This window comes from Apium graveolens, chromosome 11 (genome assembly GCF_009905375.1).
Source record: "Apium graveolens cultivar Ventura chromosome 11, ASM990537v1, whole genome shotgun sequence".
NCBI lineage: Eukaryota > Viridiplantae > Streptophyta > Magnoliopsida > Apiales > Apiaceae > Apium > Apium graveolens.
Window position 1 is genome coordinate 149,283,368 of NC_133657.1, and position 25,168 is coordinate 149,308,535.

Here is a 25,168-nt window from a genome sequence, read left to right on the forward strand (position 1 = left end):
AGCGTTATACCTTGTACAACTTACCTAGTAAGACCTTTGAAGTTATTAATTCAGTTTTGTTATTGCTGAGACAACACATATCAATTACGAACCAGATATATAATCCGGTTGAGACTAACAAAGTAATAACCGAACATGTTAAATCCAGTTCAAACAAACACACATCTCCCCCTTCTTGAACCAGCCATGAATTTTAAGTCTAGAACTGTCTTGAGAAGGTGTCACAGAGTACATAAAAAATTTCGCTGCTCGTTCACAAAACCTACCTAGCGGATACCTGGTAGATACTTGTAACCTCGCCATGTGAGCCTAGACAATTATTTTAATCAGGAGATTGATCAGTTTAGCCTTTTAAGTTAAATTTTTAAACACTGATCATGCAGTACTTATCACTCTAATATAAGTAAAGAACTTTTATCTAAAAAGGGAAATATTTTATCCAAAAATGAATTTCATTTTGTAGACTAATTACTCACTTCTAAATATGAAAAATAAATACTTGTACTAATTATGTTGTGAGCATCAGAGCATGGCTTAATTATCAACTTGTTCAATTTTATCTGAAGTTTAGGCTCAACTCAAATCAAAATATCATATCAATTTCTAACAGTGCTGACTTTAGTTGGATTTATCATGCATACTCAAGACGCAACTTGAACAATCCCTACTGGACAACGTTATCAAGTGTTAACTATTTAAGTGCGTGATTTTGCATGTGCAGTATGTTCTGAAACAAAGTTGATCCCATTCTACACTTCTCTTTCCTCATATAATCATATACTCATAACCTCAACATCTTCTCATATCCTCAGTGGCTCAGACAGTACTCTTGCTCATGGGATCAAACAAATCACCCTCCGCGAAAAAATCAGATCATGTACCAGGCGCAACAAGTGATGAACAACATTCGACCCTGAGCCAGTCGCAGTCTCGAAGATATGAATGCAATTATTGTAAAGGAGGTTTCTCAACTGCACAAGCCCTAGGAGGACACATGAACATTCATAGGAAAGTTAAGGCCAAACTAAAGCAATCAACCCTCGTCACAGAATCTTGCCAGCAACAGTTTTTGGAAAACACAAAAACAACACTATCTCCAGATTATAACTTGGTTCATCCAACAATATCGACAAACCCCGAGAGAAGGGCTGCAGTTGCTGATAACTGGAGTTGGAACTATTATATAGAAGAAACTGACACAACTTCGACAACGAGTGATCAATGCTTTGTAGGAGAACCAGAACAACTTCATTTCTTTAATAAAACAACATTTAAAGTTGAAGAATCATCTTCGTCCTTGAGCCATGGAGCTGAGTTGGACCTTGAGCTTAGATTGGGACATGAGTCTACCTCAGACTCATCATCACCTGCAAAGGGTACTAGAAAGTTTCTATGACTTGATGATTTAATTTCACATTGCTGAAAGTATCATCTGTCGTTAATCATTAACCATAATGGTCGACAACAGTACCTTGTTGGATAAACACTATTCATTTGCATTATAATAAATGTCTGGCCGAAAATGGAAAGGATATCATGATGTAATAGAGTTTTGAAGGTATAATAGAATGAATTGTTGCTCATGTACACAATCCTATTTATATAGGAACTGTATAACCTGTTGTAGTACTCATCTCTTACGATATATATACACGTACGTGCTTAAGGCTGGCCATAAATGAAACAATTAAGAAATTATAGCTCAGTTTATTTCTTAAGTGAATAATTTTATGAGACAACACTTTATATAATGTATCAGCCTGCAGTGTCACCGTAGCTAATGAAAAAATTCGTATTCTTGTTTGTGCACCTGTTTGCAAACAAACTAGTAGTAGTCTGAGAACAGGTAGAGTCGGGATCATGCTCATGGTCGACCAAGGAAAATAGCATATGCTGTGGTAGAGAATCCACTATAAATGTAGCCAACCCCAATCCGCATAGCCGAACCTGGTAATAGATGCTGACTTCTTTAGAAAAGCCCAAAGTGAACCATATCAATTAAATAGCATAGAAATAAGTCGTCGTTGATGATGCTTAAATTGAGCCAAACAGTACTTAGAAGGGGAGTGACACCCCTGGTATACCATATAAATAAGTTCTTGATCAAGATAGTTACTTGATAGATGCTGACAAACAACTTATCGATCAACATTCAAGTCTTTTTCCAGTCTCTACTGGTGGTATGTATGTAACATTTTTGGTCTTTTAAGTAGATACTGCTTACTGGATAAAATAAGTGTTGTAAAAATCTCACTAACAAGTATAGCAACATAGAGGCAAGTGTATAAAGAATTTAACAAGTTTAGGCCAAGACCACAGTTAACAAAACAAAACATGCAGGTAAACAAAATCAGTAACTGAAATAACGTAGAGAGAAAGAAAGATGTACCCGAAACCATAGCTTTCAACAGTGACTGAAATAAAGGTTTACAGATACAAAACGCCAAGAAAATGATTACAGCTGAGTCACCAGGCCTTGCTCGAAGTCCTGGCTGCTCTTGAAGAGATTATTGCCCCCTACCTGCTGCGTTTGGGATGTGCGCAATATCTCCACCAGGATAAAACAGCTCGGAGTTTATGTTAACAGCAGCAACAAAACCTCCACTTCGACCAGCACCTCAGTCGCCGGAAAATATCAGCACTTCAGGACTTATGGGAGAGAAATGCATAGAGGTTGAAGAGAAGAGATGAGAATGTAGTGTGTTGTATTTATTCAGTTTAGCCTCTATTTATAGGAGAGGAAAAATGAAACTGTCCACACACTTAATGTCTGAATTAAACTGCTTCATTAATAAAAAAATAAAAACTGATCAGATTTTGAATTCATTAATGAAAAAATCAAAACTGATCAGCTTTTGAATTTAAATTATTTGTAACAGCTTTTCACATTAACACCCACATTATTATCAGAACTTAAGTTAAGTTCTGATTCGACTCATCAGTACTTAAGTTCTGATTCGACTCATCAGTACTTAAGTTCTGATTCTGATATCAGAACTTGTCAAGTTCTGATTTTATTCATCAGTTCTTAAGTTCTGATTCTTATATCAGAACTTGTTACAGATCAGATTATTTGCAGGTTCAATATATTTAGACTACTTAGCCTATTTCAGAACCCTGCCCAATAATCCAATCACCGATAAATAAATTTGAATTAAAATAATTCTCAAATAAATAAAATCCTCGCCCAGGTCGCCTCGCGTACGCGAGACGCCGAGACATTCGCCCAAATCGCCCTTCGACCCGACCCGGTCCGGTGCGTGGCGGGGCGGGCGCGCGCGTGTGTGTGTGTGCGTGAAGCACACAACAACACAATGGACCATCACACACCTTAGTAGTTGTATACTACTCATGTGGGTAATACCATATAAAGCACACAACCCCCTTTATTTATTTCAATGTGGGACAAACATTCTCAAATTTTCCAAGCTTTTCCAAGCTACTTTCATCTCTCATTTCATATGGATTTCATTAAGAAAATTCTTAAAACCATACATGAAAATTTAAGTTCAAATATCATTGAACAATTTCCAATCATTAGATTTTAGGATTAACATCAAGAACATAATTAAATTAAGCTCTAAAATCCTAATTTTCTAACAATCCCCCACAAATCCATACAGAAATGTGATCAATTTCCCATCATGACTTGTTTTTCAGAGTCGGTACCCTTCCGGATTTGAACCCTCCTAATTCCTCTACTTCAATGGCTATCGGACTCAGATGGAATGTTTCACCTTGAATCTTAATCCGTTTAGTATAACCATATTCCATAGACGACGACAAGTCAAAGGTTATGGTGCCAATCTACGGCTTTGAGACATTAATGGTCATGTCTCGATCCTGTTCGTCGAATGCTTCAAGGATTAACCCTATCCTCTAATTGCGACCACACAATTACATTCGCTTAGCTGGGCATCTCCAGAGATATACTGCCTCTATCTCGTCAAATGACTTGATCCCATTCAGAGTTTTAACACTCTTGCTTTTCTGGCAGTGTCAGTACCTTCTAGGTTTACAGGGGATAGACTCAGATACTATAGTATCATCTATGTAGCAAAGGTACTACCAACTCATCCTTACAGCTTGTTATTACACATTGAATACACTTCGAGGGATCTCCTCTCATGTGTATTGGGTTCCCACTGTTGATGAATTATGATGGGTTGACAATCCCATCCCCAACCTTGACTTAAGGACCACTGCAGGTTCCAGTCCTTTAGTAAGAGGATCAGCTATATTATTCTGAGTTCCTATGAACTCTATAGCTATGATCCTATCAGTCACTAAACCCCTTATAGACTTGAGTCTAACTTGGATGTGTCTCTTAGTTTTAGCATTATGCTTTTTACTGCTAATCTTGTCGATAGTTGTTCGACTATCACAGTGAATAGCAATAGCAGGGAGCGGTCTGCTTACTACAGGTATTGCAGACATAAGTCCGTGTAACCATTCAGCCTCCGTCCCTGTGGCATCAAGTGCACACAACTCAGCCTCAAAAGTAGACCGAGTAACAATAGTCTGTCTGCTTGACTTCCAGGATATTGCTCCACAGCCAAGGTGAACACGTATCCAGTCACTCCATTGGAACCAGACTTCTTAGCTATCCAACTTGCATCACTGTACCCTTCAAGCACACCAGGAAATCTCCTGTAGTGTAAACTAAGGTACATTGTGCCTTTTAGATATCTAAGTACTCTATCAAGAGCATCCCAATGAGTTCTGTTTGGACATCTTGTATATCTCGCCAATTTAGACACAGAATATGAAATATCTGGTCTAGTACAGTTAGCAAGATACTGCAAGCTCCCAATAATCTGAGAATACCTTAACTGAGACACAGGCACTCCTGAAGTATTCTTGACAAGGGCAACTTTCGAATCATAAGGTGTACTAGCGATTCTACACTGTGAATAACCATATTTCTCAAGTATAGATTTCTCTATATAATGAGATTGAGTCAAGGTTATTCCTTCAGTGGACTGAATCAATTTGATTCCAAGAATCATACTTGCCTCACCCATATCCTTCATTTCAAAATGCCTTTTCAAGAATTCTTTAGTCTCGTTAATAATCTCAATATTGGTTCCAAACAGTAAAATGTCATCCACATATAGGCACAAAATAACACACTCATTACCTTTAACTTTAGTGTAGACACACTTATCACTTTCATTAATCTTATAACTGAAAGGCAATATAGTTTCATCAAACTTTTTATGCCAATCTCTGGGAGCTTGTTTCAAGCCATAGATGGACTTGATCAACTTACATACTTTCCTTTCATTGCCTGATGCAACAAATCCATCAGGCTGATCCATATAAATCTCTTCCTCAAGTTCACCATGAAGAAAAGCCGTCTTTACATCCATCTGATGGATGATAAGACCATGGACTGAAGCCAATGCTATAAGCATTCGGATTGTTACCATTCTTGCAACCGGAGAGTATGTATCAAAATAATCAATTCCTTCCTTTTGCTTAAAACCCTTAGCTACCAGTCTAGCTTTGTACTTATCTATTGAGCCGTCAGGGTTCAACTTCCTTTTAAAGACCCATTTGCACCCAATAGTAGAACACCCAGGAGGGAGATCAACCAACTCCCATGTTCCATTGGAAACAATAGAGTCAATTTCACTCTTGACAGCGCCCTTCCAGTGCCTTGACTCAGAAGAATCCATAGCTTGCCGGAAAGTTAAAGGTTCGTCCTCGATATTGTAAGTGATGAAATCACCTCCAAAATCCTTGACTATTTTTGCACGCTTACTTCTCCTTGGTTCCTCTAATTCCTTAGGAATAGAGCTACTACTAGGTTCCGCCCCCACATTTGTCATCTTTTCCACATGATCAGGAATAGAACTTGATGTGTGAGTAGGATCTTCCTCAGAAGTCGTTTCAGGTATTCCAGTCTTCATAGGGTAGACATCCTCAAAGAATGTCGCATCTCAAAATTCAACTATCGTGTTTGCCACTATACCATCTATGTCAGATTTTAACACTAAAAATCTCATAGCTGTAGTGGTTTCAAGATAGCCCAGAAAGATACAGTCAACAGTCTTTGGACCTAGTTTATTTCTCTTGTGTTCAGGAACAAGCACCTTAGCAAGGCACCCCCACACACGAAGATACTTAAGACTAGTCATCCTGCCTTTCCATAACTCCAAGGGTGTTTTATCCATGTGTTTCAGAGGGACTCTATTCAAAATATGGCAAGCCGTATTTAGAGCCTCTCCCCACATGTATTTAGGCAACCCAGAGTTAATAAGCATACTATTAATCATATCTTTAAATTTTATGTTCTTTCGCTCAGCAACCCCATTAGACTCAGGTGTGTATGGTGGAGTAACTTCATGAACTATACCATTGTTTGCACAAAATTCATTAAAAGCATTACTCGTATACTCACCACCTCTATCAGATCTCAATCTTTTAAGTAACTTACTAGTTTGTTTTTCTACTTCAGTTTTATATATAATGAATTTACTAAGTGCTTCATCCTTATGTCTAAGTAAATAAACATAACAGTATCTACTACTATCATCTATAAAAGTAATGAAGTATCTAAACTGGGTCCTTGGTCAACACACCACCAAATTCACAAATATCAGTGTGTACTAAATCTAACAAGTCTGAATCCCTAACAACGTTATGAAAAGGTTTCCTTATCTGTTTAGCAGACACACATACTTGACATTTAGAATTCTTTTCTATGGTATATTTTGGAATCAACTCTAAGTTCATCATGTTCTTAAGAGCACCAAAGTTTAAATGACCTAGTCTAGCATGCCATATATTTGAGGATTCAATACAATTAACAGTAGGAATAACATTATTAATCAAATTTCCCAAAACGGGATCCGCATTAATAACAAATAAACCATTTGACAAGTAACCCTTGCCAAAGAATGTACCAGTGTGAATAAGAACTACTTTATTACACTTGAATGAAATTTCAAAACCACTAGAAACTAAACAGCTTCCACTTATTATATTTCTACGCATGTCGGGAACTTGATGCACTCTCGTCAGAGATAGAATACGTCCTGAAGGGAACTTCAGATCCACGTTTCCAACTCCATGTACTTGAGCAACACTAGCATTCCCCATCTTCACAGTCAAGCTATGACTCTGTTGATAAGATACAAATAAACTAATATCAGCACAAATATGTACATTAGCTCCAGTATCTATCAACCATTCATTTGACAGATAGGTAGAAAATATCACAGGGTTGTAGGATACATACCGGTCAACGTTGGTTTCAGAAGCCATAGCCTCACCAACAACCATGTTCACTACAGGCCCACTTGCGGTTCCAAGCACAACATTTGCTTGTGCTACCTCGGTTTTCTTCGCTTTCTTCGTAGGGCAATCCTTACTCCAGTGCCCAACCTGCCCACAAGACCAGCATGGTTTGTTTGCCTTGGGTTTCTTGGCCTTGTCCTTGTCACTCTTAGGTTTATTACTATTAGCTTTCTTAGCAAAAGCCTTCCTCTTTTGTCCTACAGTTGCTATGTTTACCTTCGAGGTACCGTGTTCAGTTGGCATCACATGTCCCTGTTTGGACTTGTGTTGTTCTTGTACCGAGATGTCCAGCATAAGGTTGGTCCAGGTGATCTCTCCTTTCTGTCTTTTCAGGGAGAGAGAGAACTCTTCCCAAGACTTCGGGAGTTTTTCAATCACACTCATCACCTTGAACTTCTCCGGGAGATTCATTCCAGACTCCTTCAAAGCATGCACTATCATCTCGAACTCATGCACCTGCTCAGTCATGGACTTATTGTCCACCAGCTTGAACTCGAGGAACCTTGCCACAGAATATTTTTCTAGACCTTGTGAGTCAGTATTATGTGTCTGGTCCAGCTTCTCCCATAAGAGTTTTGCAGAGTAGGCATCAGAAGAATAGACATCAAACAAAGTATTTGTTAGTGCCGCCAGAATGGCCGCTCTAGCCACTCCATCCTTCTCAGCCCACTTCGCAAAAGCCTTAACTGTGTCAGCCTTCTCTTGATCCACTACTGGTTTCTCATATTCCACAACCGGCCACAGACCCTTTATAGTCAACCACAGCTTCATCCTTTTCTGCCAGCGAGAAAAGCCAATGCCACCGTTGAATTTCTCCGGTAAACCGGTTAGTTCAACAGCCTGTGGGAAACTATAGGTGGTCCAATCAATGGCCCCAACAGTTACACCCGAACTGCTACCACCACCAACGATAACCTCACTTTCGTTAACCATTATGCTAAATTCTAAATAACTAATAATCTCTTCAAGAATGTTATAAAAATCTCACTAACAAGTATAGCAACATAGAGGCAAGTGTATAAAGAATTTAACAAGTTTAGGCCAAGACCACAGTTAACAAAACAAAACATGCAGGTAAACAAAATCAGTAACTGAAATAACGTAGAGAGAAAGAAAGATGTACCCGAAACCATAGCTTTCAACAGTGACTGAAATAAAGGTTTACAGATACAAAACGCCAAGAAAATGATTACAGCTGAGTCACCAGGCCTTGCTCGAAGTCCTGGCTGCTCTTGAAGAGATTATTGCCCCCTACCTGCTGCGTTTGGGATGTGCGCAATATCTCCACCAGGATAAAACAGCTCGGAGTTTATGTTAACAGCAGCAACAAAACCTCCACTTCGACCAGCACCTCAGTCGCCGGAAAATATCAGCACTTCAGGACTTATTGGAGAGAAATGCAGAGAGGTTGAAGAGAAGAGATGAGAATGTAGTGTGTTGTATTTATTCAGTTTAGCCTCTATTTATAGGAGAGGAAAAATGAAACTGTCCACACACTTAATGTCTGAATTAAACTGCTTCATTAATAAAAAAATAAAAACTGATCAGATTTTGAATTCATTAATGAAAAAATCAAAACTGATCAGCTTTTGAATTTAAATTATTTGTAACAGCTTTTCACATTAACACCCACATTATTATCAGAACTTAAGTTAAGTTCTGATTCGACTCATCAGTACTTAAGTTCTGATTCGACTCATCAGTACTTAAGTTCTGATTCTGATATCAGAACTTGTTACAGATCAGATTATTTGCAGGTTCAATATATTTAGACTACTTAGCCTATTTCAGAACCCTGCCCAATAATCCAATCACCGATAAATAAATTTGAATTAAAATAATTCTCAAATAAATAAAATCCTCGCCCAGGTCGCCTCGCGTACGCGAGACGCCGAGACATTCGCCCAAATCGCCCTTCGACCCGACCCGGTCCGGTGCGGTGCGTGGCGGGGCGGGCGCGCGTGTGTGCGTGAAGCACACAACAACACAATGGACCATCACACACCTTAGTAGTTGTATACTACTCATGTGAGTAATACCATATAAAGCACACAACCCCCTTTATTTATTTCAATGTGGGACAAACATTCTCAAATTTTCCAAGTTTTTCCAAGCTACTTTCATCTCTCATTTCATATGGATTTCATTAAGAAAATTCTTAAAACCATACATGAAAATTTAAGTTCAAATATCATTGAACAATTTCCAATCATTAGATTTTAGGATTAACATCAAGAACATAATTAAATTAAGCTCTAAAATCCTAATTTTCTAACAATAAGTTGTTATTAAGAATAAACTGTAATGTTCGTTAACAATTTTACCTCTACTTATCTAACAGCAACCAAACATATAATGTCTTCAATTTGAGTTGTATAATAAAGGTGTTACATACGATAATCTAACCGACTATTTCATCTTTCATACAAGTCCTAAGCTTCACAATCGTTGCATTAGCCTCACGCGTTTCTATCACATCGCAGCATTCTCTCCGGCTCCCAATCTGTGGAAGCAGAACACAATAACATTAACATTTATTCACTAATTAATTCAACAAATCTTACATATTTGATTATGTAACATAAAATATGATCTTTTTCAGTTTTTATCGTGAAACATTACGAATATAAATTATCTTCTTGTTAATAATTTTGACTTACCACTTCAAATTTATTCGTGGGTGAGAGGACGCGAATCTTGAAGATACTATCAGCAGAATGATTACCACTTGATGAACAAGGCGGCAACAAACGAGGTGATTTTCGAATATAGCTTGTAACAACCAAGTTATCCCTGTCTACTTTTTCCGCAGTATCTAAGAAGAAAACATGAGGAGCTTCACAAGGATCTCTGGATACACCTCTAGTGTTGAACATAAACGGTACTTTCGGACCCCTCCAGCCCCAATGAGTAAATGTCTGAAGCGGTCTTAGTAAAATGCTTGGTGTAATTACCTTTTCGTAAATTTGGGAAGAGTATCCCCATGATATGGAAAAGGTCCAGTTCTTCTCCTTGAGGTAACATATACTTTGTTGCAATAATCGAGGTTGATCGATCTTTGCCACTTTCATTAGATGGTTCACCGAATCATAGCGGTTCATGGAGGGAAAGATTGGCTCTACTACCTCTAGGTGGTGGAGAGACAGTAGAGGAGTTTGAGGATGAGCTGATAATAGGCCTGATATGTCATTGTTTAGATCTATCTGCTCATGATCACAATAGCTAATCAAATTATTAAAGTCAATTAAAAAAATATATAACATCGAAAGAGTTAACAAAGCCTAATTAATTTACCTGATGAAATCCCTTCTCTTGAGTTAGAGAAACTCCCAGATCTGCTACACAAGATTGTAAAATATGATCACGGCCTAGTAGAGTTGGATATCTCTTCACACAACCATCCAGGTTTTTCGCTAATGCCTTTGCCAGTGGATAACTCAATGCAAAGCCAGCTCCACCAAAAGCAGCATCAAACGAGTTTTCCATGTTTACCAATATACATTCTGAATTTGAACCGATGTAGTAATATTTAGTATGGTCGTATCTTGATAAAGTATCTACCAAGTTACTAGTAAAAAGAACAGTATCATCCTCTGCCATGAAATACCATCTAATGTTTTCATTACTTTCTGCCTTAAACACGTCTGCAATCATCAGCACCATTTTGATAGCAAATGGCAATGCATGTTTGTCGTAATCTTGGTATTTGGATGTGTTTTGGTATAATCTAACACGAATAGAAACCGGAGGCCATGGAAGGTGCTCTATCGGAGCCTTATCGAGGAAGAGAAAACCCCGAGTTATGTTAGGTTGCCACCAGGACTTAACATATTGTTTTCTGATTGTCCATCCTTTGGATGTGCCAGCTATTCCAAACACAATGTGGCTAATCTTCGTCGGAGAAGAGCTTCTATGTTCATAGGGATATTGGATATGGCTAAAACTATTGTCTGTATGCCTGGAGGATTTACTGAAGGGATGACTAAACAAGAATATATAGATTATCAAGAGGATCAATGCAACTATAACCAACAATTTGAATACCTTACCATCAAGTTTGTGGAATAAAACCGAGGTTTTTTGTCGAATTGTGATAATTTTGTTTTCAGGAGACATTTTCTAATAGTAAAGAGTGTAGAATTTTCTCTTAATTGCAGAAGTTTTTGATTTCATATTAAGGCTTAATCCTTATCTGATCTGTGCTTATTCATGTGACAGATGAATTACTAGTTGTGGTGGACAAGGACAAGCAAAAGACATGCATGCCTTAAAAAATGAAGTTAAGCAAAAGATATGCATGCCTTAGAAAATGAAGTTACAAAAGTATTCACACCATATGTACTTGCGTTAAGGTGCATTTCATGCAGAACTGCATGGTATAAGAACGTGGATGCAGGTTGTATATCATTTACATGTGTTTGAGCTGCGTTGAGAATTCTTGGTCCTTGGTACATGCGAGAGTAATCACGCACATAGCTTAAAATTATTTTCAGAATATGAAGCCTGCAAAACAAGTATACATATGCACATTTCTTGCTCATATTGAGTATTCCAATCTTCAAGTGCAAATATTACAATTCTAAACTAGATAGGCAGAAAATTGGAGCAATAAGAAACCATAAACCGCTAAGCCTTCTCTTTCTCTCAGTCATCATCGACATAGATGGTCTCCTGCTTAAAAAGGCCACCAAAAACATTCTTTACCTCAACCTTAGACTCTGCTTGTTTAGTCTTTGGCTTCTGGATCTCTTTCCTTTTAAATACAGGAGGCTTTTTCATGACTGCTTTCTTTGCAGGCAATTTCTGAGCCCTTGCTTGTCCCCGAACTGTTGCTATCTGCACTTTAGGTTCCTCACTAACATTCTGAACTGCAGTAGAAATTTGTGAGCTAAATTTATCCCAGGAAAATGTTGAACTCATTTCTTTCGCTCTAGCCATGAGGTTTTCGACTGAAGCTGATGCCTTCTCTTGGGCTTTATCAGCAAAATTATCAGTTTGTGCGTCCTGCGATTCTAGCATATTTACCTCTTCTTTAAGCTTTTTTGCTGCCACAGCTGCTTCTTGTGCTTTTTCATTAGCTTTTATTGTTGCTTCCTCAACTTTGGCCTTTGCAACTTTTTCTGCATAAGCTTTTCTTCTACCATCTTCGGCAATCAGGCTACAAATTAAAATTATAACTTCAGCAGTTCTGGTTGTAATTCAGTTTACAGCAAAAGGAAATCCATAGATGATTTATAATTTACGTCTGCAGTTGGTATGCACATAGACGTTAGAAAAGAAATAGGGAAGTGACCAATTACCTGAAAAGCTCATCAACCGGCCTTAAGGGTGCTGTCGGGTCTGCATAAACTTCCACAACCTTAGACAAGAATTATAGTATTACTCACGTCAGCTTATTTTGAATCGAGACAGATTACTTTTTAATAATATCAGACAAATAAAGTAAATACACTAAAATGCTTAATTGCAACATCACATCTTCCGGGAAAAATCAAAAAAGAATTTGTGTAATCCACTTGTCGCGACAAATATGAGCAAAGAACTACAGATGGAAGCAAAAAAAACCCTGTTGAAATGTACCTTGTTCTCTGCTACCTCTGTATTTGAAAAAACATCAGACACCAAGGATGCAATCTGGGACTTGGTTACCTATATCAATACTCTTTTGTCAATAATTTAATAATTATAAGAAATTTAAAATTATGTAAATGACAATATCATTAATCTAGTAGTTGTAAGATAATTAATGAAATTAACATTATCTCTCATACATGACATTACTTTGTAGTCGTTTGTACTGTCGCCGCTCCCTTCAGCTGAGACAACAACGTTATACGAACTTTCGAGCAGGTAATCCTCTGTCAATTTCGCTTTAATGAGGGTGTAGCTAATGTCTGTCTTAACCAACCCTTGGATAAACTCTGCCATTGTCAAAGACTGTGATTTTGAGAACAAATTGTTAAAGAATGATGAGATACCATCAAGTACATTGTTTGTCGATACAGAGGAGGATCCATCATATACTATGGCCACATGGCCAACCCCTGCCAAATCAGCACCTTGAATCACTTGTAATGCATCTGATGCAGTCACAGCTGTCGTGGCACCATTCTCAGCCGGACCAATTGTAACGACAACTTTACCAGCATTGCCTATCGCCTTTGCAATTGATTCTGCATCTTCAAATGTGGATTCAACAGCATTCAGGCGCTTAGATTCCTCCACAGAGATTATCTGTAATGTCATATAATGTATATGCGAAAATAATGATTAGAAAGAATAGCTGCTGCTTAAAAAGATTAGTTAGCATCAAGAATAAACCTTGTACTTTGCAGCCAATTGAGCAAGCTCTTGAGCAGCACCAAGATCAGGAACCCCAGCTCTAACACTAAAACCATTACGCAGCAGCGTCTGCGCTATACGAATTCCAGCTTGACCGGTTGCACCAGCAACAAAAACAGTTCCGGGGTCTTTACTTCTTTGTCCAAATGACAAGCCCGACGAATTCTTAGCAACTGGTATCAAAGATTTTACATCAGGTAAGTTGCCGAAGTCGAACTGGAACGGGTTCAACTTTGCTGGTTTGGTTTCTTGATCTTCACTCACAGCCTTGGCCTTAATCACCCGAAAACTTGCAGCATTCTTGGGTGCTAATGCATTAAGTTTTGAATTTGGAAGGCTGATTCTTGAATGGGGTATTGTGGCAAGTATGTATGAATTGGAGCTAAGAGCTCGAGCCATTGAAATTGTAAAGATTTTACAATTTCAGGTGGTGTATATTTGACAAGATTGAATTACTCTTTTAGTGTCCATTCATGTATGCAGTATCCAAAAAAAAAAATGTTGTTGAAATGATATCTGGATATCAAGTAATAAACTAATCATCCAATGGGAGTAGGCCAGATGTCACAGTTATCCATACAAGAAAACTTGGAGACCAGACAATTTTCATGCACCTATTTGCTTGTTTAAATCCAAATGACCATTACCATCATCCAAGAGGCTTAAAAATTACACCATCATGAATCCCCGGTACAGCCGTTTAGGCTTATCAGTAATTACGCCCCAAACTGAGACACTTCTATAGCATTTAACAATTAACGATTGTTACTGACAAAAAAAAAATTAACGATTGTTGCCGGCTATAGAATAAGAACCTTCTATGTTGCTTAGATGTTTGATGATAAGCTGAACTTTAACCAAGTCTATCAATTAACAAGAGCTTTATCTACCAAGAACACTTGCCAGTTGCTATTTCGCATCTTGGTTTATTTTCACGTTGTAAGAATAATTATCTCACGAATACACAAACAGTTATTATTTTGGATTAGTGTCTTAAAAATGAGCTATTCCAAAGGCCTGCGAGAAGTTAGTTTCTAGTGTCCTTTCGATCATAATAGTCCAATTCAATGTCATTTAGATGATAACCATTCTAATTCGGTTTCATTTAAAATGGGAAACCGTGTTTGTATCCCACATTCCAAATGGTACATTAAAAGATAACTTTGCTTGTTCTTTCAGTTTCTGTTACAAAGAAACCACCAAGTTAACTCTGCCCAATAATAAGCCAGACTTGTCAAAACCGTTTGTCTATATTAACCATGCTCTGCTATTACAAATTCTTGTTGACAAGTTAAGTTTAGCCTTTAATGGCATTTTTCCTCCCCTCCAAGGTCGTGTTTTCAATTTTCCCTACAACCTTCATTTCAGATTAATTACCCATATTAAATGCAAAAATGTACTGCCTAATAATCATAAGTTAGAGAACATAGAATATGTATATGATGAATCAGTACACCATAGCTTCCGATATTTATACAAACTAATATGAATTATCCATCAAATTCTGTTTTAATCTAAAAGAGGCCTAACTTTGACCCCATCATGCCATATTACACATCCAACATGCAAGTTAATATGCAACTGGGTGCTTAAAACAAAACCATCAACAATACCATGTGAATCATCTTTCCCTAATATACAATTAATGAACTTACTTGCCACTCCTGACCACCCTGATAAAAGAAACCAATAAGATGTGTGCAGTACAACAGAAAATAACACTAGGCAGTATAAGTTGGACTATTTGAAGTAAAAATCTTTGACTAGAACATTCCATTCGGATACCTAAATGCAGCTTATAATACAACTACAATCATGTCCGTTTAAAAGAAGTAGAAAGCAACAAGTGAACAGAATATTGACACTCACCCTTTTCTGCCTTGCTAAAGCTACAAAACTCACATTATCACAATGATACTAATTGAACTATGGTACTCAATTTCAACTTAATTTCAAAGAGGGAAAACACCAGAACAAAAGAAGCCGTCAAGTAACAGACCTGGCTCTCATGAACAAAATTTAATGTGCATACTGGGAACAGGATGACACTTGGAACTAATACTTAAATGTTTTTAGGCCATACAATGAGGAACTATGAATTAATTACTCAATCACTAGTCGAAAAACAAATGGAATATCAGGAAAGTACGAAGCAGGAACGAATGCCTTCTTTTATTCTTAATAACAAATAGAAACCTATCCCACACATAAAACTTAAAGTGAATAATAATTTGTAACAAAAGACGAAGTAAAACCCAGAACAACTTACTCCATCAGTCCATAAAATAAATAGATCTCTAATGTTGGAGTTGGCTAAACAAGATATTTAAATTACAACATAAACAAGTACACAAGTGTAGGGTATATATTATACACAAAGGGAGAAAGAAAGTCTGGACAAAATAATATGAGACAACTAACAAAGAGACCAAATGTACTTCAACTATAATAAACGAGCGTTTACACAATTATGCACCCTCAATCAATAAACAGCTGAAATCAACATATGATATGATTAAGAGAAGATAAAGCACCAAGCAAACTAGAAACCATACGTCCAGAGAAAATGTTTCAAGCTGCCAAGAGCCGGCCATGCAGATGTTAAACCAAAAGACAGAGATAACACTTTGACTAAAAAACAAAGAAGCCTTCTTTTAAGATTTCGTACAGAATTGAAATACTTCACCTGATTTGAGGCACAAAACATGGATCTGCACAAGATCTTCCCAACCAAGTCATCTAGTTGAAAACAACTTTCATCTACCAATTAAGGAAAAAGCCAATTTAGTAACAAGCTTGTATTACATGTATCTGCCACGACCTTCACGTTTCTTTTAATCATCTCAAATAGATAGTAATTATAGCAGGTTATTCTAAAAACTAACTATTTCACTACATGCTATACTAATATCTAATATGCATAAATAAGCGAGTAAGACAAGTTGCCTTGATACTGATACTGTCGAACTAGCCCTTTATAAAAGCAAAAATAGACTCCCGGCAAAGGGAAGACATCATTACCAGAAAATCTAGCAGGAAGGTCAGCATAAAGATGCACTCAAGATACATAGCTCAGGAAATCCTCATTTATCCATTCAGCTGTCAGCAGTAAACATAGGCTGAATTAAACATGTATCAGTAACACATTCATGCCACTAAATGTGAAGTTCTAATATAACATTGAAACTTGAAAGAGTATAACAGCAGATTTTAAAAAAACAGAGAAAACTTTGAATATCTTTTAAGGGGAAACGAAATTAATGCCCAGCTCCCTTTTTAGCTCTAAGTGTTTCAATAGCCTTTTCACGGAGTGCAATTTCTACTTTCTTTTGCTCCGACTGCTCTTCAATGTCAATTAAGCGTGAATCTCTTTTTCCAGCACGTGCACCATCAGAAATGTGGCCCTGGTGATTTTCCTCAAAATCTGAGGGTGGAGAAACAGTACCACCTGCTTTCAGTTTTAGCTTCTCTGCACGCCTTTCATCCTTTCTGCGACGCCGTTCCTCCCGCCTCCGACGCCTCTCTTCTTTCCGCAGTTTTTTATCCTCCTTCTTTCTTCTCTTTGCCTCCTTCCTCCCTTCTAGTTGAGAATCAGAACTATGACTGTCATCTGAGTCTTGCCTTTTGGACTTTTTGTGCTTTCTCTTTTCACCAACTTCAGCTCTGAGCTTTTCACTAGCACCATAGTCAGAATCATCGGAACCCTGATTGTTCCTCTCTTCAACTATCCTTGCCATTCTGTTCAGATTTTCTGACTCGTGCCGACCACCACCCTTGACATCGCAATTGAGCTTCTGAGCTTTAACTCCAAGATCATCAGGTGTTGATGAATGCATTACCTTTTTCCCAGAAGACTTGCTATTTGGATCTTCAGCCTCACTGATAAGATGTAAATCATTTGCTTAGATATAAACTTGATGATAAAGTTTGGAAAAAGCAGCAAATTAATATATTCAGTATACAGACCTATAAAGGAGATCTTCTTCCCCCTGTTGACTAACAGTAATAGCTGCATGCACACTTGATTTCCTTGGAGGACTTGGTCTGATATCATCAATCACTGATTCCCTTCGAGGACTCACACGCGGACTACTTGCCCTTAAAAGATGCCAAAATCAATTACTCACAGGAATGATCACAAGGTATATACATATCAAATAAAAAAACTAAAAGTAGACATTAGAGTTGCATGTACCACTTGTCTCCGCTAAGGCTTTTCAGTCTAGAAGGTGGCGGCGATTTTGAGCCGGATGGGGAAGACAACACTTCTCGCTGCGGGATATTCCGATCACGCCCTCTCTCGGAAGATCTCTGAGAAGAAATATAAGTTCGGTGCTCCAAAGTGCTTCTTTTACCAGTCTCAGGAGAACGTCCAGTGATCTCTCTCGGAGTTGTTTGACGAACAGGTGAAGATTGCTTCCTGCAACATTGCTTTAGTCATTTAAAAATGTCTTCAAACAGTCAACAAAAAAGCAGGTACTTCGAAGTTAATTTCATTTCCGTTTCTTACTTAACTAAGCTAGACATAGTAGCAGATGTGTTGCCTATACAACTAACAAACTACAATTCACATGTGATTTCAAGTTAATTTCATTTCATTTTCATTTCTTTCTTAACTAAGCTAGACATAGTAGCAGATGTGTTGCTTATACAACTAACAAAAAACAATTCACGTGCGATTTGAAGTTTAGAAATTACACTTTCAATATTTCGGTGCAAATATAAAGAAAGATACTGTATCACACGACAATGATAAGAAAACAATATACCTGTTTCTGTTTCGTAGAGGTTCAGGACTCTGATGTTCTGGTGATTTCCTACGCCGTGAATTGGGAGCCTGGCGAATGGGAGACTGAGGACTCAACTCTTGAGGTGAAGAAGACCGAGATCTAGGAGTCGCTGATCTCCTTTGGCTAGGTGGCTTGCGATGAACTAATGATGGAGACATGCGGCTTGGACTGGATGTAGATCTTCGACGTCGTCTTGGAGATGGAGATCTCCGTCGAATAGGGGAGAGCAATCGATGTCCTACAGGAGAAGGTGTTCGGCTCTGTACAGGAGAAGGTGTTCGGCTCTGTACAGGAGAAGGTGATAGACTCTGTGCAGGGGAAGGAGACCTACGACGCCGAATAGGTGAACGAGATCGACGTCGCATAGGAGATCGACGTCGCATAGGAGATCGACGTCGCATAGGAGATCGACGTCTCACAGGGGAACGAGATCGACGTCGCACAGGGGATCGACGTCGCACAGGGGAACGAGATCGCACAGGGGAACGAGATCGACGTTGCATAGGGGATCGACGTCTCACTGGGGAACGAGATCGACGTCGGAAAGGAGAACGAGATCGACGTCGGATAGGCGAACGCGATCGACGCCTGATAGGAGAACGAGATCGACGCCTGATAGGCGAACGAGATCGACGCCGAATAGGAGAACGAGACCTGTAGCGCAGTGGTGACCTTCTGCGTCGCAGAGGAGTTCGTGATCTTCGCTTCACAGGAGATTGTGATATACGCCGCTGGCGTCCTACAGGAGAAGGTGATCTGCGACCTGAAGGGGATATGGATCTTTGCTTATAGTGAGAAGTCCTTCCCCTTGGAGATCGCTGAGGTAAATCCCTGCCACGTGGTGACCGAGAGTGCCCCACTGGAGAGCGATGCACCCTTTCAACTGAATCAGAGTGTCTGTTCTTAGGAGATACTGATATACTCCTAGACCTGTGCCTGTCACTAATATACAGAGGCAATATTAAGTAGAAGGATAATAAAATTTACAGTCAATTTAGGCAACAAACTTACAATAATAGCTCTTTTAAATGGCAGAGAAATGTTTAGATATCACGTCAGAAGAAAATAGTACTTTACAATTTATGCATCAACTAAAATATTTATTGTCAGCTTATAAAATACATACTCTGAGCGACTCCTAGAATTCGAAAAAGACCCGCTGTTTGACCTTGAAGGTGTTCCCCTGCACAAGAATCCATACCTCAACCAAAGCAGATAATACAACGGAAGTAACTAGGCAAGTCATTTTCACGCAAAACCGTGTAGGTGAACAGATAACTGACTGGGTATCAAGAGACTCTGTGCAGGAAAAGTTAAAATAAAGGTCTCTGGTAAGGATAACACTTGTTAAGAAAGCTTCACTACATATTATCACTCAAATAAATTAGGCTGCCAACACTAAATCATTGATTCATACTCTAAACATACAGAGTGATTCTGGACTATTTGAGTCATGTAAAAATGAACACAATAAAAAATTGATGCTATCAGTATCTAGGTGGAAAGAGATTAATGTCGTATGATATCAGTGTTTACTGAACACTTTTCCGAGTTCCTAACTCTCCCGTATGAATATTATGTGCAGCAATTACGGTAATGGAAATAGCATGTGTACTGTGACCTAAGAGCAGCAAATATGTGCAACCCTGGGAACATTAATGTCATGTACTGGCAGTCCATATATTTACACATGCTCAGATAAGATACCAAGACCAATCTGATAGCACTTGAGAGGAAGATACAAGCTTAAAATTCTACCAGGCAGTAACTAAACAAATATTTCTAACCTGATTCTTCCCCTTGAACCATTCCTCCCATTTGCTTCTTTTTCATCTGCTGACAACTGTGTACTGGAGTCCTTAAGCTGACGCTGTCTCGAGGTTGTATTCAATGAATCATAATCAGCTCTTACAGAGTTGTTAACCTTGCCGTCCTACAGTATTTTGAGGTATAAGGACATGAACCCAAAAAATTGCAGAAGCTAGCTGAATGTCATGAAACACACTGAAATTAAAACAAAAAAAGCAACTGCTGCATAATCCCGCTATTTCAAGGAAAGAATACTTACCATCTTATCCACTTTCTCTTGCTCACGTTCTCGAGCCTCCTTCTCTTTCCTTTTCTGAATTTCATGTGTTTCCCGGTCCGACTCCGCCTAAAGAGTTTAGTTATACAATACTAAGGATCAGCAGGTAAACAATTACAAATATGACCAAAAAGATAGCGAACAAAAAATTTTGGCACCTTCTTCTTCCTAACTTCCTCTTCTTTCGCGTCTAAGAATTGTTGAGGAACACCACTTGCATTCTTCTCTGCACTGAGAAGGAGAGTCCACAGTTCTTTCATAAATTTCCCAGTATTTTTTTCCATAAAGCCCGTCAGTTGAATTTGTATTTCCTTCCCATTAACAACCTGCAACACGGGGAATGGTACCCATTAAACAATCAACTCCTATAGCAAAAATGAGAAAATAGCATGTATGTTATATTTTTCCCGCACAACATTCAAATTAAATAACCCACGCATTAACATTTCATATTTTATTTCTATTATATAATCAAAAAAAGACAAATAACATGTTCAATAGAAAAAAAACTATTTTCGGAAATATGTGAATACATGTCTATACGTTACATTTTTCCAACGCACTACTTAAACATAATTAACCCACACATTTACATTACATAATTGCTTCTGTTACATGTTCAATAAAAAACCGACTATTTGAGGAAAAATGTTAATGCATGTGTATCCGCTACATATTTGATTCTATCAAATTAATCAATATAAACAAACTAATGTAAGGAAAATGTGAATATATTTATACTCAATATATCTTTCCCGCGCACAAAAGTAACAGATTCAATAGAAACAGACTATTTTTGGTAATATATGAATTTATGTATATCCACTACAAGCTGAAATAAGGAATGGGAGAAGCTATAGTGCAGATCACTTTTCACTTTCTCTAGAGTCCAGCCCTTGGACTTGGTTCTATCAGGTATGACTGGCATAAGATCTATGATTGGATTTTTTTCCGCATAGCATATACACAAAATCAACCAACACTTGTACAATTAATACATATTCAATAAAAACAGACTATACAGGGGAAATGTGAATATGCGAATCCGTCATGTTTATCCCGCGCACCACGTATACAAATACATTCAAATGTTAACACTGTTCTAGTTCAAATGCAAGCACTGTTCTAGTTCTAGGGCAAATGTTAACATACATATATCCATTAACATTTTTCCCGCGAACCACGTAAACAAAATTTACCCACACATTCACATTAAACATGCTTCTACAACATAATCAATAAAAACAACCATGTATCAATCATATAAATCAACAGTTGCACATAACAAAAACACAATTAATTCTCATTCCACTAAAGTTATTATCCGCATAAATCAACTCTTGCACATAACAGAAAAAACACAATCAATTATCATTCCACTACAACCATATTAAATTCACATTACCTTCCCTTCGAGAAGCCCATAAATAAAATTAATAAGCACTTCATCCTCAAACCCAAGCAGCTCCGTTGCTCGATGAGCAATCCACGGCTTCATAACATCCATCTTAACTTTCGTAATATCCACCTACACACCAAATCAAAATTCACAGCCAAAAACACATAAACTCACCTCAATTCATCAAAAAACACGAAAACAAACCAAATTCTCCAATTCAGGAGCAAACTTCTGCGATTTCATCAGCTTAGCTTGCTTATTGGAGAACCGAGTGTCCTGATCGGCCGACGTGCCCTAAAAACAACAATTAACAAACAAAAACAGCTCAACATAAAGATCTGAATCAATTGAACATAGATACATACACGTGTGTGAGTATATATGAGATACGAGTGTTGTATAGATCGAGATAAGAGTGCATTAATGTGGAATGAGAGAGATTACCCGGAAGAACCCGCCGGACATTTTGCTAGGGTTTTTGTGATGATAGATAGAGATAGATATAACAAAGGGGGTGAGGATATATGTAGTGAAATTGGTTTGAGAGGGAGGGGGTGTTTGGGTGTTATATACTCCACTCGGAATAAAATATTCTTTGAAGATAATTTTTTTTTCATTTCTAAATTTTGTAGTATATGTAATAATATTTCACAAGAAAAAATATATATACAGAGAATGTGGGGTTTTCAAAAAAACTTAGAACTTAGTTAGGCTTTACATTTTCTATCATTATTATTTACTTGCATTTTCGCTGCAGGTGATTCTAAGGTAATTTTTATGTGGCAGGATTCTCCCGTTATCATTGACATTTTTATCATTAGCCTATCATGGAACTTGTTTTCTTTTCTTAAAATTTATATAAACACCGTTTAACGAGAACTGAGTTAGATTAATCATGTATTTGCAGGGTTGTTAAAATCGTCGATTTTGACGATTGATTGGTCGATTAATCTTCAATTGGTAGGCCATGATTTATTTCAGCCAAATCGCATCGAAAAACGTTTTTCGAGGAAATCGGGTCAATTATGTTAAAATCGGATTAAATCGGGTAAGATGATAAAAGTCGGGTCAAATATAATCAGAACGCCAAATTTATTATCAATCAACACAAATTAAACACTCAATATATGTGTATGTGTGCATATATATTTATATTTGTAGTCTTCGATTCAATGTAATGAAATGGGTTTATAAACAAAGTAGTGGATAATGATGACTTAGTTGTATAACGTTGTGAAATTTTTGAGTGATGATAATATGTGTAATGAATGAAGGCGATAGAAGAAGAAGATGAGAAGAAGACGAGTAGTTATGAGTTAGTTTAGAGGCGGAGTATTAAAACCTATACCTAATCACATCTAAAACTGTACTAATATTGTCTGTTGTCATGGGTCGTTTAATAAGCAAGATTATCGGCAAAATCTTATATTTATGCAAGCCCAAAACCAAAAATTGTGCAAGGTAATGATATGTGTATTGAAGATGTATTCTTTTTATTAGATATTTAAATAATATTCAAAATTTTATTCTATTATTACTCCAATCAATCATTTCAATTTATCCCCGATTAATCGCTAACCGACACCTCGATTAGGTCCGATTACTGATTTTTACAATGTTAGATATATTTGTGATGTCGTGTCTAATAATGATTTGTGTTTAGTTTTCAGATCTTGACTAACAGGACAAATCAGGACTTAACTCGAAATCAGTACTTATACTGAAGTCAGAACTTAAGATATTAGAAAATATTTATCAGGAGATAATATCAGGACTTAGGAGGACTTTCAGATAAGGAAGGCGGCTGATTGAAGGAAAGAAGATCAAGACTAAAACAAGAAGAAATATGCATGGAGAAGAATTCTATGAAGAATAGAATACTTGGAAGAAAAGATAACTAGATGATATATTTTAGGACACAGAATCATATTCGATATCAATTAGAAGATTATCTTGTAATTGTGTGTCTATATAAACACAGCATAGGGTTTACACTAGATGTGTTATCTTAATCGAGAATATTATTCATTGTAACCCTAACAGCTCTCGTGATATTTGTTCATCACTGAGAGAGAACGGTTTCATTGTAATACTGTTTTATTAATAAGATTATTCTGTGTTTTATACTTGTGTTCTTAATTCGATTTGATTGTACTATACACTGTATTCAACCTCATTCTACAGTGTGTGTGACCTAACAAGTGGTATCAGAGCTATCTGTTAACACATATACAGTAAAGATCCAAAACAATCATGTCTGAAGAAGAACGAACTCCAAACAAGCCCACCAAAACTGAAGAAACTCCAAAGACTCAAATCCAAAATCGATATGATACAATTAGAGTTCCCTTATAGAAACCTTCTGAGTATCCCATATGGAAAATGAGGATGACTATGTTTCTGGAAGCTACAGATCCAGAATACCTTGACAGAATTAATGAAGGACCACATAAGCCAACCAAGCTCTCTGTTGTAGTTGCAGATCAGCCAGCAATGACTGTACCAAAGGAGAAAAGTGAATATACAGCTGAAGATATCTCATTTATTGCCAAGGATGCAAAGGTAAGACATTTTGCTGCATAGTGCCATTGATAATGTCATGTCAAACAGGGTAATAAACTGTAAGACTGCAAAGGAGATATGGGATGCCTTGGAGACAAGATGCCATGGAACTGATGCAATTAAGAAGAACAGGAGGACTATACTCACTCAAGAGTATGAGCACTTTGACTCAAAACCTGATGAGTCATTAACTGGTTTATATGACAGATTTGTCAAACTCTTGAATGATCTGTCATTGGTGGATAAGGAATATGATCTTGAAGATACTAATCTTAAATTCCTTTTAGCTCTTCCTGAAAGTTGGGATTTGAAGGCAACCACTATAAGAGATAACTATGCTCTTGATGAAACTACTCTTGATGAAATTTATGGTATGCTCAAAACTCATGAACTTGAGATGGATCAAAGAAGCAAGAGGCATGGGAGAAAGTCAAGAACAGTTGCTCTTAAGTCTGAGGAGGAATCCCTCAAAGTGGTTGTCTCAAAGAAATGCAAAGGAAAGGCTCTCATCACAAAGTCTGATATCGAGTCATCAAGTTCTGATAATGATGAGGATTCAGAGACTGAAAGTCTATCTGAGATGGATGCTGATGAAGAGATGATGAGATTGTGTGCTCTTATGGTGAATGGTATCACAAAGATAGCCTACAGGAAATTCAGAAAGGGAAGGAAGTTTTCCAGGAA

General features: G+C 37.5%; 4 protein-coding genes across 5 annotated transcripts; 1 reads left to right on the top strand and 3 right to left on the bottom strand.

Moving 5' to 3' along the window:
* Window positions 1-835: 835 nt before the first annotated feature.
* LOC141696003 (uncharacterized) lies at window positions 836-1,396 on the top strand. The gene has a single exon (XM_074500200.1). The coding sequence runs from the start codon at window positions 836-838 to the stop codon at window positions 1,394-1,396; it is 561 nt and encodes a 186-aa protein (XP_074356301.1).
* Window positions 1,397-9,635: 8,239 nt separating this feature from the next.
* LOC141698630 (uncharacterized) lies at window positions 9,636-11,660 on the bottom strand. Its single transcript, XM_074503401.1, has 3 exons — window positions 10,600-11,660; window positions 9,966-10,508; window positions 9,636-9,808 (listed from the first exon to the last, which is right to left on the bottom strand). Exons 1-3 carry the CDS (start codon window positions 11,419-11,421, stop codon window positions 9,707-9,709), a joined length of 1,467 nt encoding a protein of 488 aa, XP_074359502.1. The 5' UTR covers window positions 11,422-11,660; the 3' UTR covers window positions 9,636-9,706.
* Window positions 11,661-11,802: 142 nt separating this feature from the next.
* LOC141698629 (protein PLASTID TRANSCRIPTIONALLY ACTIVE 16, chloroplastic) lies at window positions 11,803-14,143 on the bottom strand. Its single transcript, XM_074503400.1, has 5 exons — window positions 13,627-14,143; window positions 13,087-13,539; window positions 12,886-12,954; window positions 12,606-12,664; window positions 11,803-12,463 (listed from the first exon to the last, which is right to left on the bottom strand). Exons 1-5 carry the CDS (start codon window positions 14,044-14,046, stop codon window positions 11,950-11,952), a joined length of 1,515 nt encoding a protein of 504 aa, XP_074359501.1. The 5' UTR covers window positions 14,047-14,143; the 3' UTR covers window positions 11,803-11,949.
* Window positions 14,144-15,956: 1,813 nt separating this feature from the next.
* Window positions 15,957-22,521, bottom strand: LOC141698628 (uncharacterized). Of its 2 annotated transcripts, none has more exons than XM_074503399.1 (13): window positions 22,367-22,521; window positions 22,127-22,216; window positions 21,929-22,051; window positions 20,682-20,849; window positions 20,506-20,592; window positions 20,225-20,370; window positions 19,564-19,620; window positions 18,417-19,379; window positions 17,843-18,067; window positions 17,614-17,736; window positions 16,669-17,526; window positions 16,334-16,407; window positions 15,957-16,223 (listed from the first exon to the last, which is right to left on the bottom strand). In XM_074503399.1, the coding sequence occupies exons 1-11, from the start codon at window positions 22,385-22,387 to the stop codon at window positions 16,905-16,907; spliced, it is 2,625 nt and encodes an 874-aa protein (XP_074359500.1). In that variant the 5' UTR covers window positions 22,388-22,521; the 3' UTR covers window positions 15,957-16,223; window positions 16,334-16,407; window positions 16,669-16,904. The 2 variants fall into 2 exon arrangements, with proteins under 2 accessions (XP_074359500.1, XP_074359499.1); XM_074503398.1 differs by having other exon boundaries at window positions 15,993-16,223; window positions 17,614-17,745.
* Window positions 22,522-25,168: the final 2,647 nt, after the last annotated feature.

Bases quoted from the DNA above. Each gene is read 5' to 3' on its own strand.
- LOC141696003 (XM_074500200.1), top strand. From the start codon at position 836: ATGGGATCAAACAAATCACCCTCCGCGAAAAAATCAGATCATGTACCA.
- LOC141698630 (XM_074503401.1), bottom strand. From the start codon at position 11,421: ATGTCTCCTGAAAACAAAATTATCACAATTCGACAAAAAACCTCGGTT. The intron at 10,509-10,599 runs GTAAATTAATTA...GATCATGAGCAG, and splicing joins AAGAGAAGGGATTTCATCAG to ATAGATCTAAACAATGACAT. The intron at 9,809-9,965 runs GTAAGTCAAAAT...CTGCTTCCACAG, and splicing joins CCACGAATAAATTTGAAGTG to ATTGGGAGCCGGAGAGAATG.
- LOC141698629 (XM_074503400.1), bottom strand. From the start codon at position 14,046: ATGGCTCGAGCTCTTAGCTCCAATTCATACATACTTGCCACAATACCC. The intron at 13,540-13,626 runs GTTTATTCTTGA...ATGACATTACAG, and splicing joins AATTGGCTGCAAAGTACAAG to ATAATCTCTGTGGAGGAATC. The intron at 12,665-12,885 runs GTACATTTCAAC...TTCTTGTCTAAG, and splicing joins CAGAGGTAGCAGAGAACAAG to GTTGTGGAAGTTTATGCAGA.
- LOC141698628 (XM_074503398.1), bottom strand. From the start codon at position 22,387: ATGTCCGGCGGGTTCTTCCGG. The intron at 18,068-18,416 runs GTATATTGTTTT...GCAATGTTGCAG, and splicing joins CCTCTACGAAACAGAAACAG to GAAGCAATCTTCACCTGTTC. The intron at 17,746-17,842 runs GTACATGCAACT...GCATCTTTTAAG, and splicing joins AGCCTTAGCGGAGACAAGTG to GGCAAGTAGTCCGCGTGTGA.